This window comes from Delphinus delphis, chromosome 2, assembly GCF_949987515.2.
Source record: "Delphinus delphis chromosome 2, mDelDel1.2, whole genome shotgun sequence".
In the NCBI taxonomy this organism is placed as follows: domain Eukaryota; kingdom Metazoa; phylum Chordata; class Mammalia; order Artiodactyla; family Delphinidae; genus Delphinus; species Delphinus delphis.
This window is the reverse complement of record NC_082684.1, coordinates 76,192,712-76,206,448: the sequence shown is the minus strand read 5'-3', so window position 1 is coordinate 76,206,448 and position 13,737 is coordinate 76,192,712. Positions and strand designations below refer to the sequence as shown.

General features: G+C 40.3%; 2 protein-coding genes across 2 annotated transcripts in view; both read left to right on the top strand.

The window, feature by feature from the left end:
- Nucleotide 1: 1 nt before the first annotated feature.
- LOC132419617 (X-linked retinitis pigmentosa GTPase regulator-interacting protein 1-like) lies at nt 2–5,863 on the top strand. Its single transcript, XM_060003512.1, has 6 exons — nt 2–251; nt 452–583; nt 1,244–1,349; nt 4,161–4,184; nt 5,086–5,232; nt 5,712–5,863. Exons 2-6 carry the CDS (start codon nt 462–464, stop codon nt 5,787–5,789), a joined length of 477 nt encoding a protein of 158 aa, XP_059859495.1. The 5' UTR covers nt 2–251; nt 452–461; the 3' UTR covers nt 5,790–5,863.
- Nucleotides 5,864–7,727: 1,864 nt separating this feature from the next.
- The window catches only part of LOC132419618 (X-linked retinitis pigmentosa GTPase regulator-interacting protein 1-like), a 47,101-nt gene continuing 41,091 nt past the window's right edge, over nt 7,728–13,737 (top strand). Inside the window, exons 1-5 of the mRNA XM_060003513.1 lie at nt 7,728–7,965; nt 9,785–9,945; nt 10,413–10,556; nt 11,020–11,170; nt 13,194–13,646. Of these exons, the coding sequence (XP_059859496.1) occupies nt 7,728–7,965; nt 9,785–9,945; nt 10,413–10,556; nt 11,020–11,170; nt 13,194–13,646 (1,147 nt within the window). The remainder of the gene's footprint in view (nt 7,966–9,784; nt 9,946–10,412; nt 10,557–11,019; nt 11,171–13,193; nt 13,647–13,737) is intronic.

The following is a 13,737-nucleotide window of genomic DNA, read 5'->3' as shown; positions in this document are numbered from 1 at the left end:
AACAAGTGAATGTTGCCATTTTTGAGTCATTCCAGCATAATCAGAGAAGATGAAAGTCAGCCCAATTTGGAAGCTGTCAAATTCCAACTTCATTGCTTAAAAATGGAAAATAAGCATCTCTTTGTCTTCCAAGGAAAGGAAAATAAAGACCCTTTCCTTAATTGAAGGTATTCCCTCTCTTTCCCTTTATATTTTCCCCCTTAGGTTGTAATTCACTTATATTTCTGTTTGACACTGGAAAGCTATATTTGGTAAGTTTATCCTCCACATATGCCAAGATTACTAACTCCTCTAAGTTCTTTTTATATATGTGAGAGCCCAGTTCTAAACCCCTATAACAGCGGTTTCTAATTCTTCTTTTCGTGTTTAATATTCCTAATTCTAACAGTATAATCTCTTTTAACAAAGTCATGATTATGATTAAACTCACTGGCCTATGCATGCCTAACAGTGCCCACATTATGACCAGAGATACTATGCAAGTGGAAGAACCACCCAAGTCTTCTGAGAAAATGTGGTCCAAAGATGAGAATTTTGCACAGAGAAGCTCTTTGGAGTGTGCTCAGAAGGCCACAGAGCTTCGGTAAGGGTGTGACATTCCATGCCTCAAGCCATAATGAACTGAAAAAGAGGTTATTGTTTGTACCTTTCTTCCATCTCAGAGGAAAAGAGAATGCTTGGGATTAATTCAATCTGAGAAGTAGACCTGGAGGCCCAAGTGGTTAAGTAATGGATTAACATAAAAGGGATGCTTATATATAATAAAAGGTCTGCTGCTTCACTTCACAGAAGGAAAACTATTTCATCCTCATCACCAGATGGGGGCTCTCAGCCCCCACTGTGCATCAGTCCCTGGAAAACTTTTTTTTTTTTTACGTGGCTGGTCTGTTTTAGTCCCTGGAAAACTTTTTTAAAAATAGACTTTATTTTTTAGAGCAGTTTTTAGGTTCACAACAAAATTGAGCATAAAGTACAGAGATTTCTCGTATACCTCCCTGCCACTTCTCCCCACGCTGCCTCCTTCACTGTCAACATCCCACAGCAGCTAGAATTGGGAATCTCTGAGACAGAGTCTAGCGAACCCAAATCCTCCCCCAATACCTTTGAAATGTTAAAGAAAACATGATCTCTTAGGTTCAGAAATAACGATCTTCCTTTGTGTCCCTGTCCATATCCACAGGGGGAAAAATACTTAACTCTGTCCATTCACAGAGGATATTTTAGCACTGTCTTCTTTCTCCAGAGCTTCCATTAAGGAGAATATACAGCTGATTCGACTTAAGAAGCTCTTACATGAAAGGAATACTTCTTTGGCAGCGACAAAAGCACAATTAACAGAAGTTCAAGCTGTGAGTTGCCATCATCAGCTGTGCCTTTTTGGGGGAAGAAAATCAATTAGTTAAGAGATTTGTATTATTTTCTCCACTTTACACATGGGAGACCACAATGGAGAGAAACTAAGTTGCTTGTTGAAAGTCACACAATTGTGATGAATTGGGAGATTGGGATTGACATGTATACACTGATGTGTATAAAATGGATGACTAATAAGAACCTGCTGTATAAAAAAATAAATAAAATTAAATTAAAAAGGAAGTCACAAAATAGATAGGTGATGTTCAAATCCAGGCCTTATGACTCAGAATCCATTCTTTTTCCAGTACTTGCCATTATCCCTCTGCTGGGAAGAAGGCTCAAGCCCTGCCTGCTAAGGTGGAATTAAGTGAGGTTACCTTGTGTCAGCTTAAGTTCCAAGCCAAAAACCACAACCAGAGTTTAATTAAACTTGGGGAGCCAAGAGCAGTCACAGGGGAGGGGAAGGAAACCAGATTACTGAGTACTTTCTATGTGACGGACTCTGTCCTAGATACTTAGAATCATGATCTCATTTAAGCCTGACAACAGCCATAAAGGTAAGTACGTTTAACGGATGAGGGAACTGAGCCTCAAAGAAGTTAAGTAACTTGCTCAAGTTATAAAAATAGCAAGAGGCAGAGCAGGATTTGAGTCCAGTTTTATCTGGCATCAAGGCTCACACTCTTCTCACTACCACACGATGGAAACTCATATCTGAACGGTAGAAATAGGGCATAGAGGTTCTAAATAATAGATTGGCACCATTCTTTTATTGAATAAACATTTATTGACTACCAAGAAGTGTGCAAAGCACTTGGATACAAAGATTAAAAAGATAATTAAGACAGCTCCTGCCTTCAAGGAACTTACAAGAGTGAGAGGACAAGATGTAAACAAGTACAACTATCCACAAACAGGGTATGGGTGCGACACAAAAGAGAGAATAGATCCACCAGAGGATGGGGCGCAGGATCGGTAAAGGATCCATAAGAGATTCTATTCGTGAGCCAAATACTGACAGTTTGGCAGGGGTTAATGAGCGTGCAAGAGAGGGAAGGGCTTTCTGGGGAAGAGTGGTGTAGGCCATGGCACAGAGTTGAGAAACATCAGGGATCAGGTCATGGAGGTCTTATCAGGGATTTAGACTTTATCCTACAGATAGTGAGAGCTGCAGAAAGGTTTTAAGCAAGTTGGTAACATGATCAATTTTTTTTTCCCCAAAGAGATCACTTTGCCTTTTTTTAATGTCCAAAATATTTTGAAATACATGTTAATAAAAAGAATAATACTTTCAAGAAGCTATTATAGGGCACTAATAATGATTAATTCTGGGTAGTAGTAGAATTATAGATGACTGCTATTATAGTACTTATACTTTTCTGAAATTTTCAACTTCTCAAAAATGACAAAACTACCAGGAAAGATCATCTGGCAGCAGAGTGAATGATAGGTTGGCTGGTACAAGACTGGAGGTAACAGATGAGTAACAGATGTTACTTAACAGATGAGTGATCCAAGGGAGGCAGGATGAGGGTCCCAACCAAGGCAGTGAGAGAGGCTCACAGAGAAAGGACTGTGTTGGGAGAGGTCCAGGAAGTGGAAGAACGGACTTCATCACCAAAGTAGAGTGGGTGAGGGAAAAGCAGAAATGAGAGATGACTTCTGGGTCTCTAGCTTGGGTGATTAAATGATGGTGCCATTCATTGAGATTAGCTACAGCTAGTGCTGCCCTTGGTATGTCTGTTTTGATTGGGACTAAGGGCATCTGTACAAGGCCAAACTCCAAACCTATGTTTTGTAGAGAACTGTGCATATGCTCGTATTCTTTTGATTCGGTTAATTTTGGTAGCACTGAAAGGATGGGAAATCTGGAAAGGAAGTTATTTTAAAGTTGTATGGGTAAATAGCTATATTTGTGGAATTAGATTTTTTTAAAAATCCATGTATTCTTCCATTGTATTAAAGGAAGAAAGGGAGAAAGCCATTCTAAATTGAATGTCTTTGCCCATATTAGTGGTAGTGGCAAAGATGACCTAAAATGGTGAATAATTTTCTAAAATGTAGGTTTTACAATTTGGTTTTTTTAAGCAATTTATCTTTCTAGTCATGCTTACTTACACATATACTAAGATAAGTTTGCATCCTCTTAATCCCTTAGCAGTAAAATGTGGTCAGTAGTGCAGACTCTGGAGTCACACAGGCTGAGGTAAAGTTCTGCCTCAGCCCCTTGAAAGCTGTGCGATTCTGGGCAAGTTAGCTCTATGAGCTTTGGGTTTCTTATTTTTAAAGTTTAGATAACAATACCTCTCGGATTTGCTGTAAGGATTAAATGAGATAATATATGTGAAACAATTATGATGATCATAATGTAAGAGATAATGAAACACACAGTAACATATAACATAGTAATTACTCAACCAATAATAGTAGCTGTTGTTGTGAGTTTGGCTATTGTTGTTTTTTCTATTTCTAAAACTGGAAAGAGACCTTTCTGAAGCATGATGAGTAAGAGATGGCACCTAGTTTGAAAATAAAAATACTTCTTAGAAAATCCACCAAGTGCAATGCAAATGTGAATAAATGACCCTTCATCCTTTTTAAAGAAATGGTGTCATCTATTACATTCACAGACTGCCTGGCAAGCTAGGGCAGGGGAAAAGGAGCAGCAATTAGTAAACAGGCACACAAATTGACTTGATTTATGGGAATTTTTTATAACATCTTTTAAAATAAATATTTAAACATTTGTATTATAAACATCAAGTTGATATATCAATAGAATAATACTTTTTTCTTTCTTTCAGGCATATGAAACTCTGCTCCAGAAGGTACTTAATAAAGATTCCTTAACTCTCTGTTTCTTAGTAATCAGAGGAATGAAACCCAAATGAATCTTCATCTTCAAGTAACATAACACCAGAATTTAGCTAACTATATCAAAGTTATTATGTTATATAATTTTTATTGAGACAAATGGTACTATCACTATTATCAGAAGATACTGCATTGTTTTCACAAAAATTGAAATATGAGATCTGAGTTGAGAAATATTTGGAATAGTATTTTTCAGCCTATTGCTACAGAGAATTATAGCATTTGTTCAAAAATTCCTAAGAGTAGTCCTCTAGCATGTGTGAGGTGGTGAGATATAGCAAAGTTGTTGCAAACCTTCTCTGGTGTTACTAAATATTTGCACCTCTGTGAGTGGGGTACAGGTGAAGCTAGGTAAGTGTCCGTGATTAAGAGTCACTAAGGCAGAGTTCCCAACATGACCAGCCACAACTGTTCCTCACCAGAAGGAACATGGTCATGCTGGGAACTCTGCCAGAAAAATGCACTTAACTTCTAGAGTTAACACATCACTTTGCTAGGGGCAAAAGGAGAAATATTTCATCATAAAAAGCATTCACATAGCTTAGAAGGTAAAGGCAGCTGAGAAAGGTGGCACTTAATTTAGAATCAGGGTTGAATTTGAACCTTGGGAAAATTAAGGCTCCAGTGACAAATTACAGTTTCCCAGAGTGGAAAATCCTCACTCACAGGGAAACGGTACTTCCTGAGAAATGCTAGGGTGGAAAACAAGGTCAATTTACAGTGCAAAGGCAACATACTATAAATCAAAGCCCTTCTTTGAGATTTCCACTAGGGAATGCTCCAGTTGTTTGTATCTTGAGACACCTCCTGCTGAGTGATATGAACATTCGCAGAGCAACTTTCCTTTTGCCCCAGAATCAGGGAATCCTGGGTACAGCCCATGATGCCCTCCTCAGCCAAGTGAATGAGCTCAGGGCAGAGCTGAAGGAGGAGAGCAAGAAGGCTGTGAGCTTGAAGAGCCAACTGGAAGATGTGTCCATCCTGCAGATAACACTGAAAGAGGTAAATAACAATAATAATTGAAAGATACCATCAGTTGTATGTGACATTCCAATTTCAGAGATGTTAAAAAGTGTATCTTAGCAAAAATATGGGTATTTTATTTTTTCAAATAAGAAAAATGAGATTCCAAGTGGTTAAATAACTTGCTCAAGATTATACCATTAGGGGAAAAACTGGGATTTATATTTATGTCTGTTCTCCAAAGTCTTTTCTCTATTATAATGTTCTGCTGTTTCCCTAACAGTAGAAACCCAGACATCATGAAAATTTAATTCAGAGAATCCTCATTAATTCCAATTAAAATTTCTATCACACCTTCAATTGGTTCAAGTCTTTATAGTTGAATGGATCCTCATAGACATAGGAGATGAACATAGAAAATCTCCCACCCAAGTCCCACCCTGCAACAGAAAAGGGAGACCCTGTGCAAGGTAATAGATTTTAAAATCTTATCTCACGTACTCTACTATCATTCTTAGTTTCAGGAGAGAGTTGAAGATTTGGAAAAAGAACGAAAATTGCTGAATGACAATTATGACAAGCTCTTAGAAAAGTGAGTACCAAGTTTGGATCCCAGAACATTTTTTTGTTATAAAAGACAATTACTGGGGCTTCCCTGGTGGCGCAGTGGTTGAGAGTCCGCCTGCCGATGCAGGGGACGCGGGTTCGTGCCCCGGTCTGGGAGGGTACCACGTGCCACGGAGCGGCTGGGCCCGTGAGCCATGGCCGCTGAGCCTGTGCGTCCAGAGCCTGTGCTCTGCAACGGGAGAGGCCACAACAGTGAGAGGCCCGCGTACCGCAAAAAAAAAAAAAAAAAAAAAGACAATTACTGAAAAGTGCCTTCCGAATTTTAAAAATAAAAATAATACCTAGTCTCGATAAGGATACCGGGAAACTGGTACTCAGTACTGTTAGTGAGAATATAAATTGGCAGACTATTTTTGGAACGGAATTTGACACTATCAAAAAAATGTTAAACGTGCATATCTTTTATGCCAGATAACCCTTTTTTTTTTTTTTTTTTTGCGGTACGCGGGCCTCCCACTGCCGTGGCCTCTCCCGCCGCGGAGCACAGGCTCTGGACGCGCAGGCTCAGCAGCCATGGCTCACGGGCCCAGCTGCTCCGCGGCACGTGGGATCTTCCCGGACCGGGGCACGAATCCGTGTCCCCTGCATTGGCAGGCGGACTCTCAACCACAGCGCCACAAGGGAAGCCCCCGATAACCCATTTTTTTGGAATCAAAACTAAAGATATCCTCTTGTGTATGTGCAAAGAGATCTGTGTAGTAAGAATGTTAATTAATACATTGTTAATTTAATTAGTAATAGTAAAAAAAAAAAAAGGAAACCATCCAGATTTCTTATGATAGGGATCGACTAAATAAATCGTGTTGCACCGCCACGTTGAAACGGTATAAAGCTGTAAAAAATGAGATAGATCTATATGCCTAAGATACACTATTAAAAGAAAAATCAAATTGCCAAAGAATGTGTTAATTGTGACCTAATTTATGTCATGTGTGTGTGCATCCACAAACTTTTAATGAGATGAAAGGACTGAAATAGGGCAAAGAGGCACTTTTATTCTATATACTTCTATATCATATTAATTTTTCACAAGCATATATTTACGTAGTGGTTTTGAAATTAAAAATACCTGTAAGTTTAAAAAAATTAAATGTGCCTTCTTATAAGTTAAAGGCAGCAGGGGGTAGATTGGGGAGGTTGCATGGGAGCATCCTGGGAACAACTGATGCTCTTCAACAAAGTGAAATAAGGTAGTGTGGGGATTACCCACTTTGAAGACTCCCTGTGGTAGACATTACTATTGGCCTCTTCCCTTCATTATTCATAACATTATCTTCTTGGATCATCATGTAATGTATGGGCAGAAAGTGCCAAGAAATCTTAGTACTAGCTTAACAAGTTGTTTTTAGACCACATTTATTAAAGTGATAACTAGGAAAAAGACATAAGCAGAAATAATTGCTTATCAATGTCACTTCACTTGTGTAAATAATCAAGAACTGGCCATGTGTCTTTTACACTCAAGATGGGTCTGCCCTGACAGCTAGATATAGTGGTGTGCAGGCTGCAGTTATTGAAAAGTTTAGTTCCTGCCCTTCAGTATAATAATTTACAATCTAGTTCAAAGGCAAGTATTCTCTAAACTAGCCACTGGTGAAAGTAGACAGAGGAACGGAGTAAGGAAAAGAAGAATATTCTGTTACTTATTTCTAATCTAGCAGGCCTGAGAATGTCTTGGTACACAATTCCCTAACTAAAGAAGACCATCATGCTGGAGACGTTCCTTGGGAAATAGATATGACTTGCGTTGTTTGCCCAGGGGGTTATTTGAGACTTAAACCGAAGTGATACTAAGCAACTCCTCAATAGGACCCAAAAGTTCCAAGGCAGTTGGTAAATGACAGTTACAGAGAAAGCAGGGGCAGAAAAAACATGTAGGGAAATGAATGATGAACTAGGCCCAGGAGATGCTGAAACTGTGTAATAAAGACGTCATATCACCCACCTTTGAGTGTCCATCTGACAACTCTCCCCTCCCTCCTTACTTGCTTCCCATTTTCAGCATGCTGGATAGCAGTAATCAGCCTCACTGGAGCAATGAGCAAGGAGAACAGCTACAGCAGAAAGTCTCTCAGCTGCAGGATCACCTGGATGCTGAGGTGGAGGAGAAGAGAAAAGTCTTACTTCAGCTGTCAAGAGTGAAAGGTAGGTCAAGCCCTGAAGAGTTCTCTCAGATGAGGCATCCTCTACATCTGGTTTGGGCCAGCATTTTTCCAGTCCCATCACTTGATCCTATTTTTGTGTGGGTCCTGGATAACTAGAATAAGAACACTGGCAGTCAGGTCAGATTCACAATCAAGAAAGCATGACACCTACCTCACACATACTTATCCCTACATATTGACTTTCCATGTGAGAGAATGCCAATTCTTAAGTTATAATGTTTTTAAACAGTCAATTTATTGAAAGTAAATTTATTTTACTTAAATTTTACTTAAAATTTATTTGACTTAAAGTCAGTTTATTGAAAATGAATTTTTCTGCCTTTTATTCTCATCAGTCATTTTAGGGTGGTTGGGAATTGTTTTGTTTTAGCATCTGATGCCTGAAATTGAGAAGCAAATTATTGCTCTTGGTTACCACTACTATTTCCCCATCTTTTTTTAAAATTTATTTATTTTATTTATTTATTTTTGGCTGCATTGGGTCTTCGTTGATGTGCACAGGCTTTCGCTAGTTGTGGCGAGTGGGAGCTACTCTTGGTTGCGGTGCACAGGCTTCTCATTGCAGTGGCTTCTCTTATTGCGGAGCACCGGCTCTGGGTGCTCGGGCTTCAGTAGTTGTGGCTGGCAGGCTCTAGAGCGCAGGCTCAGTAGCTGTGGCTCATGGGCTTAGTTGCTCCATGGCATGTGGGATCTTCCTGGACCAGGGCTCAAACCCATGTCACCTGCATTGGAAGGTGGATTCTTTTTTTTTTTTTTTTTCTTTTGCGGTACGTGGGCCTCTCACTGTTGTGGCTTCTCCCGTTGCGGAGCACAGGCTCCGGACGCGCAAGCTCAGCGGCCATGGCTCACGGGCCTAGCCGCTCCGCGGCATGTGGGATCTTCCCGGACCGGGGCACGAACCCGTGTTCCCTGCATCGGCAGGCAGACTCTCAACCACTGCGCCACCAGGGAAGCCCGGAAGGTGGATTCTTAAGCACTGCGCCACCAGGGAAGCCCTTTCCCCCTGTCTTAATTCTTGGATCACAGTAGTTATTCTGAAGATTTTTAAATACTGTCAAAGAGACCTTTGTCTCCCTTCTTTTTGCTAGGCTGGACCTTGATATTTAGTCTTATCAAACTTACATTTCATCATATTCTAGTATGTTCACATAAAAAAAGTGGAGGAAAAGAAATATGACATCAAGAAAAATAGAGTCAGGAACCATAAAAGGATAAAGCTTAGGAGCACATGCTAAGGATCTTGTAGTATGTATGAAGTACAAGTGAAGTCTTGTAGGTAATCTAATCTAACCTCCTCTGTAATGCATGATACTGAAATGATCACACTAAATGCTGATCACCTTCCTTCCCCGAAACACACATGGAAATGTCCAAATGCCCAACCTCCCTTCCTCCCACTCAGGGTCAGAGTCAACGTGGGTGTCACAGAGAGCCAACAGCATAGAAGTCAGATGGAGTTGGGGAATGGTTGGGGAGATACTGAATTAAATGGTGCTGTCAAAAAGTTTGGACTATCCCAGTTGGTCAAGTGGCTCTGATTTTGTTGTGGTGGTGGTAGTTCTCCCTTCCATACTACAGTTCTGCAGGTGTTTTTTTTGTTTGTTTTTGGAGTCCAAATGCCAACTCAGGGTCAATAAGCTAGAACCCCTTTGTAGAAATAAGAGAGAATTGCTTCTCTAAGGGCAAGTTTATAAAATGAATTAAACATTAGTGGGAAAATTTAATTCACACTTGGGCCAACTTTAATATGGTTGTTGGTAGCTACAGAGTTTCAGCTTTCTGTATTATTTTTTCCCCAGCTCAAAACAAGGATCTGAAGCTTGAAGTCACCAACCTGCTTCAGAAGCATAAACAGGAAGTGGAGGACCTCCGAAATAAAGACACAATTTCCCAATCTCCTGACTGGCAATCTGAACCAGCCACTTACCCAGCTCTATTCCAAGAGACCACTCAGATAGAGGTAAGAGCATCTTCAATCAAACAGGTCCCCTCTACAAGAGGGATTGCTGCCAAATATCCCTTGAAAAGATGAAGGGACTAGAAAACTAACTGAATAATATTTTGTCCTGATTGAGGACAATATTTGGAAGTATATGAGAAGGCTGAGAGTAGAGATAGCTTCATGAGCTCCACAGACTTTTTCCACACTGTACAGCTCATAAAATTTAGAATTTTTTCAGATGAGGACTTGCAATGATCTGCTGAAGAGCAAACAGCCATGAGAGATTGTATAACTTACTCACTGCTGCTGTTGAACATGAGGAACTAGGGGAGAGAGCACTTGTAAAGTAACACAGGTCCTCTTCTACATATTGGAGTAGATTCTGCTGCTGGTATTTTACTATTATCAACGGCTGCTGTAGAGAATAGTTATTACTATACCTATCATATTTATACTCCCTTTTACCAATGCTTTTTCCTCTGTAGCCCTGTGAACCAAAAAACCAAGAAGAAAAGAAACTGTCCCAGATGTTAAGTGAGTTGCAAGTATTGCATGCAGAAACCGTATTGGAACTAGAAAAGACCAGAGACATGCTTATTCTGCAGCGCAAGATCAACGTGTGTTATCAGGTGCAGGAAAAGATGGTACAGGAAGGGGATAAATAAATGGGCACATGGGAACTACTTACAAGACGGGGAATGAAGCAAGACCCGAGTTTCCAGGGTTGATGCAAGGTGATATGCTGACGTATGCAAACACAGGATGTGCTGTCCTTTGAAAAACTTGAGGACTCACACATGCCCATGGCACCTTGGCAATAAAAGCCAGAAGGGGCCAGCTAATGAAAATGGCAAGTGGGAAGCTTCTGGGTTCAAATTTTGCCAGTCCCAGGAAAAATACTACCCTATGACACTAACAGCACAACTGGTCCTGGAGGGGTCTGTGAGGAACCTAAGCCTTTTTCTAGTGGATGAATCTGCCCTGCTAAGGAGATAGCGGAGTCTCTTTTACCCAGCAAGTACCACCTTTTTATCTGGGCTCTTTGGTTCTGGGCCACTGAGATAGAAAAGTTCAGACATTATTTCGTTTCAGGAGGAACTGGAGGCAATGATGACAAAAGCCGATAATGAAAATAAAGTTCACAAAGAAAAACTGGAGAGGTTGAATCAACTCCTAGACCTCAAGAACAAGCGTATCAATCAGCTGGAAGGTATTTTAAGAAGCCATGGCCTTCCAGTATCCGGCGAGTCTTAGTACTTTGTTCACTTCCTCTTAGGATCTGTCACAGAGCTAAATGCCCGTGCTCCCCTCTGCACCTGTCAAGAGGGCGCCCTCTATGTCTCGGTATAGGACTTATCCCTCCCATTCTTGATTATCCTATCATCTTTGTTGTTTTAATACATGGTTAGCAGTTTCTTCTCCTGCATCACGTCAGTGTCTTTTCTCTGGAGAGTTTCAACAGGGCCCAGCAATTGCTGAATCTATTTTGAAAATAAGAGTGTATCACTGTTGGCCCTCAGGGTGGGTAACACGCTCCCTCTCTCAAGATTGTTTCCTCAAGCCAGGCCTATATTTCAGTTTTTGGGAGATAATAGAGCTACATCACTCATCTCTTGTCATCGTTTTCTGTGATTTCTCTCTAAAAGTCTCTGAATTCTTTGTTGCAGTCTGAGGATGTCTACATAACAGGGCAGGTGGCTGGACACTTATGCAAATTTTATAATGTGATACTTCCTGTACTTAATTCAGTCACTGTCGACCAGGATCTGGTCTCAGCCTTACATATTGAGAAAATTGGCTTTGTTATTATACCCAGTGGTGAGAGACCTGACCCGTACTAACCACATTCACCAAAGACTGATATTTACACCCGAATGTTCATTTGTTATTTTATGATAGGGGCTCTTTCATTGCTGCCTTGAGAATATGCTCATGGCAGCTTGTTCTTGGGGAAGCAGAATCAATAAGAAGGATACTTAGTGAGCCTGGAACTAGAGTAAAGGGAGGTGGGTCATTCAGAAGTATGATTTATGCATGCCAGGGTGCGTCAGTTAAAAGGTCCCTGCAATATAACAAAGGAAATCCTTTGGATTGAAATTCTCATGTCTTTCAGATTCAGGGTGTTTCTCCCAGGACAGTGCAGGATAAATACAATTACCTACCTCTGAAGATTTATTTGCTTTAACTTGTAGTTCTTTCATTACTGGTAAGGCTGAAGAGTTTTTCATATGTTTACCAGTTATTTAAATTATTTCTTTTGAGACTTGCCTGTTCCTGCCCTTTACTATTTCTTAATAGTATATTGTTAATTTGTAGAAGTTCTTTATATGCTAAGATTATTAACCTTGTGACACGTAATGCAAAATTTTGAATATGTTTTATTTATGTTAATCTTATCAATTAAGAAACTGTTCACCAGTCTCTGTATTCCACTTATTTTGGGCAGGAAGACATTCTGATGTACCCAAAGTATTTTCTTCTACTACTTTAACTCTTAGAATAGGACCTTCACCATCAACACACTGTGACAACTCAAATACTCCCCGATTTGAAGCAGACTATATATCAAAGTTTCTCGTTGGTTGGACATGGGAGGTAATGCACAGATTTGGTGGACTGTCTTACATATCTTTATTTTGTATCTCATCGCCAATATTTTCAACCTCTTTTCAGTAAGTGCCCTCCCCCACTTTTACTCCATTACTCTTTGACTTAAAGTGGATTTTTTTTTTTTTTTGCTTCTTACAATGAAACCAAATTCTTAACAGAATGAAGATCCTTGTGATTGATCTGACTGGAAAAGAGGAATCATCTTAATGGGGCCCAGTGTAATGTCATAGACACCATGACTGTAACTTGCTATTTTCTCCAAGGCCAATGTCCCAAACTTTTGGAAATACTTGCATTTTGTGTTTCTAGTGTTTCTGTAATGGAATTAACAATTAATTCACAAGATCCTGCTGTAATCCAAAACAATGTCATCTCTAGATGAAACTGTGCCTCCAGTGTTTTCCTGAGCTTAGCATTTACTTTCTAATCACTCATGTTGTGCCTCATCTCTAAAGTAGGCATTGGATTATTTGGCCATCAAAATTCAAAGCACCTGATTGTCATTCTATTGCTTTTCTTTTTGAATCACATCGTTTCTTGAAATAGTCACAACTTGGACTTCACCATGGTTTTTATTCTCTTTCTGTCCACCTTCCTTTACCCTAAGGAAGAATTCCCTACCCTTTAATGGATAGGCAGTTTTCTTTCCCCTCTAGAACAACTCAAAGATGTGGCTTATGGCACCCGACAGTTGTCATTATGTCTGAAACCACTGCCAGACCATGGAGATGAGGATAAAGTGGACATTTCTCCACGGCATCAGAGTGAGAATCTTTTCGAACTGCACATCCACCAGGCTTTCCTGACACCTGCTGCCCTGGCTCAGGCTGGAGACACTCAACCTACCACTTTCTGCACCTATTCTTTCTATGACTTTGAAACCCACTGCACCCCACTAGCTGTGGGGCTGCAGCCCCTCTATGACTTCACTTCTCAGTATGTAGTGGAGACAGATTCCCTCTTCTTGCACTACCTTCAAGGGACGTCAGCCCAGCTTCATCTACACCAGGCTATAGCCAGTGAGCACCGCACCCTTGCAGCTGGCTGGATTTGCTTTGACAGGGTTCTAGAAACCGTGGAGAGAGTCCATGGCTCTGCCACACTTACTGGTAAGTGCTGTCAGCACGGGACTAATGTGGAATTTCCCAAAGTGTATAGTTGTCTTCTGGTGGTTTCCCATTTTATTCCTCTGCCTTTATT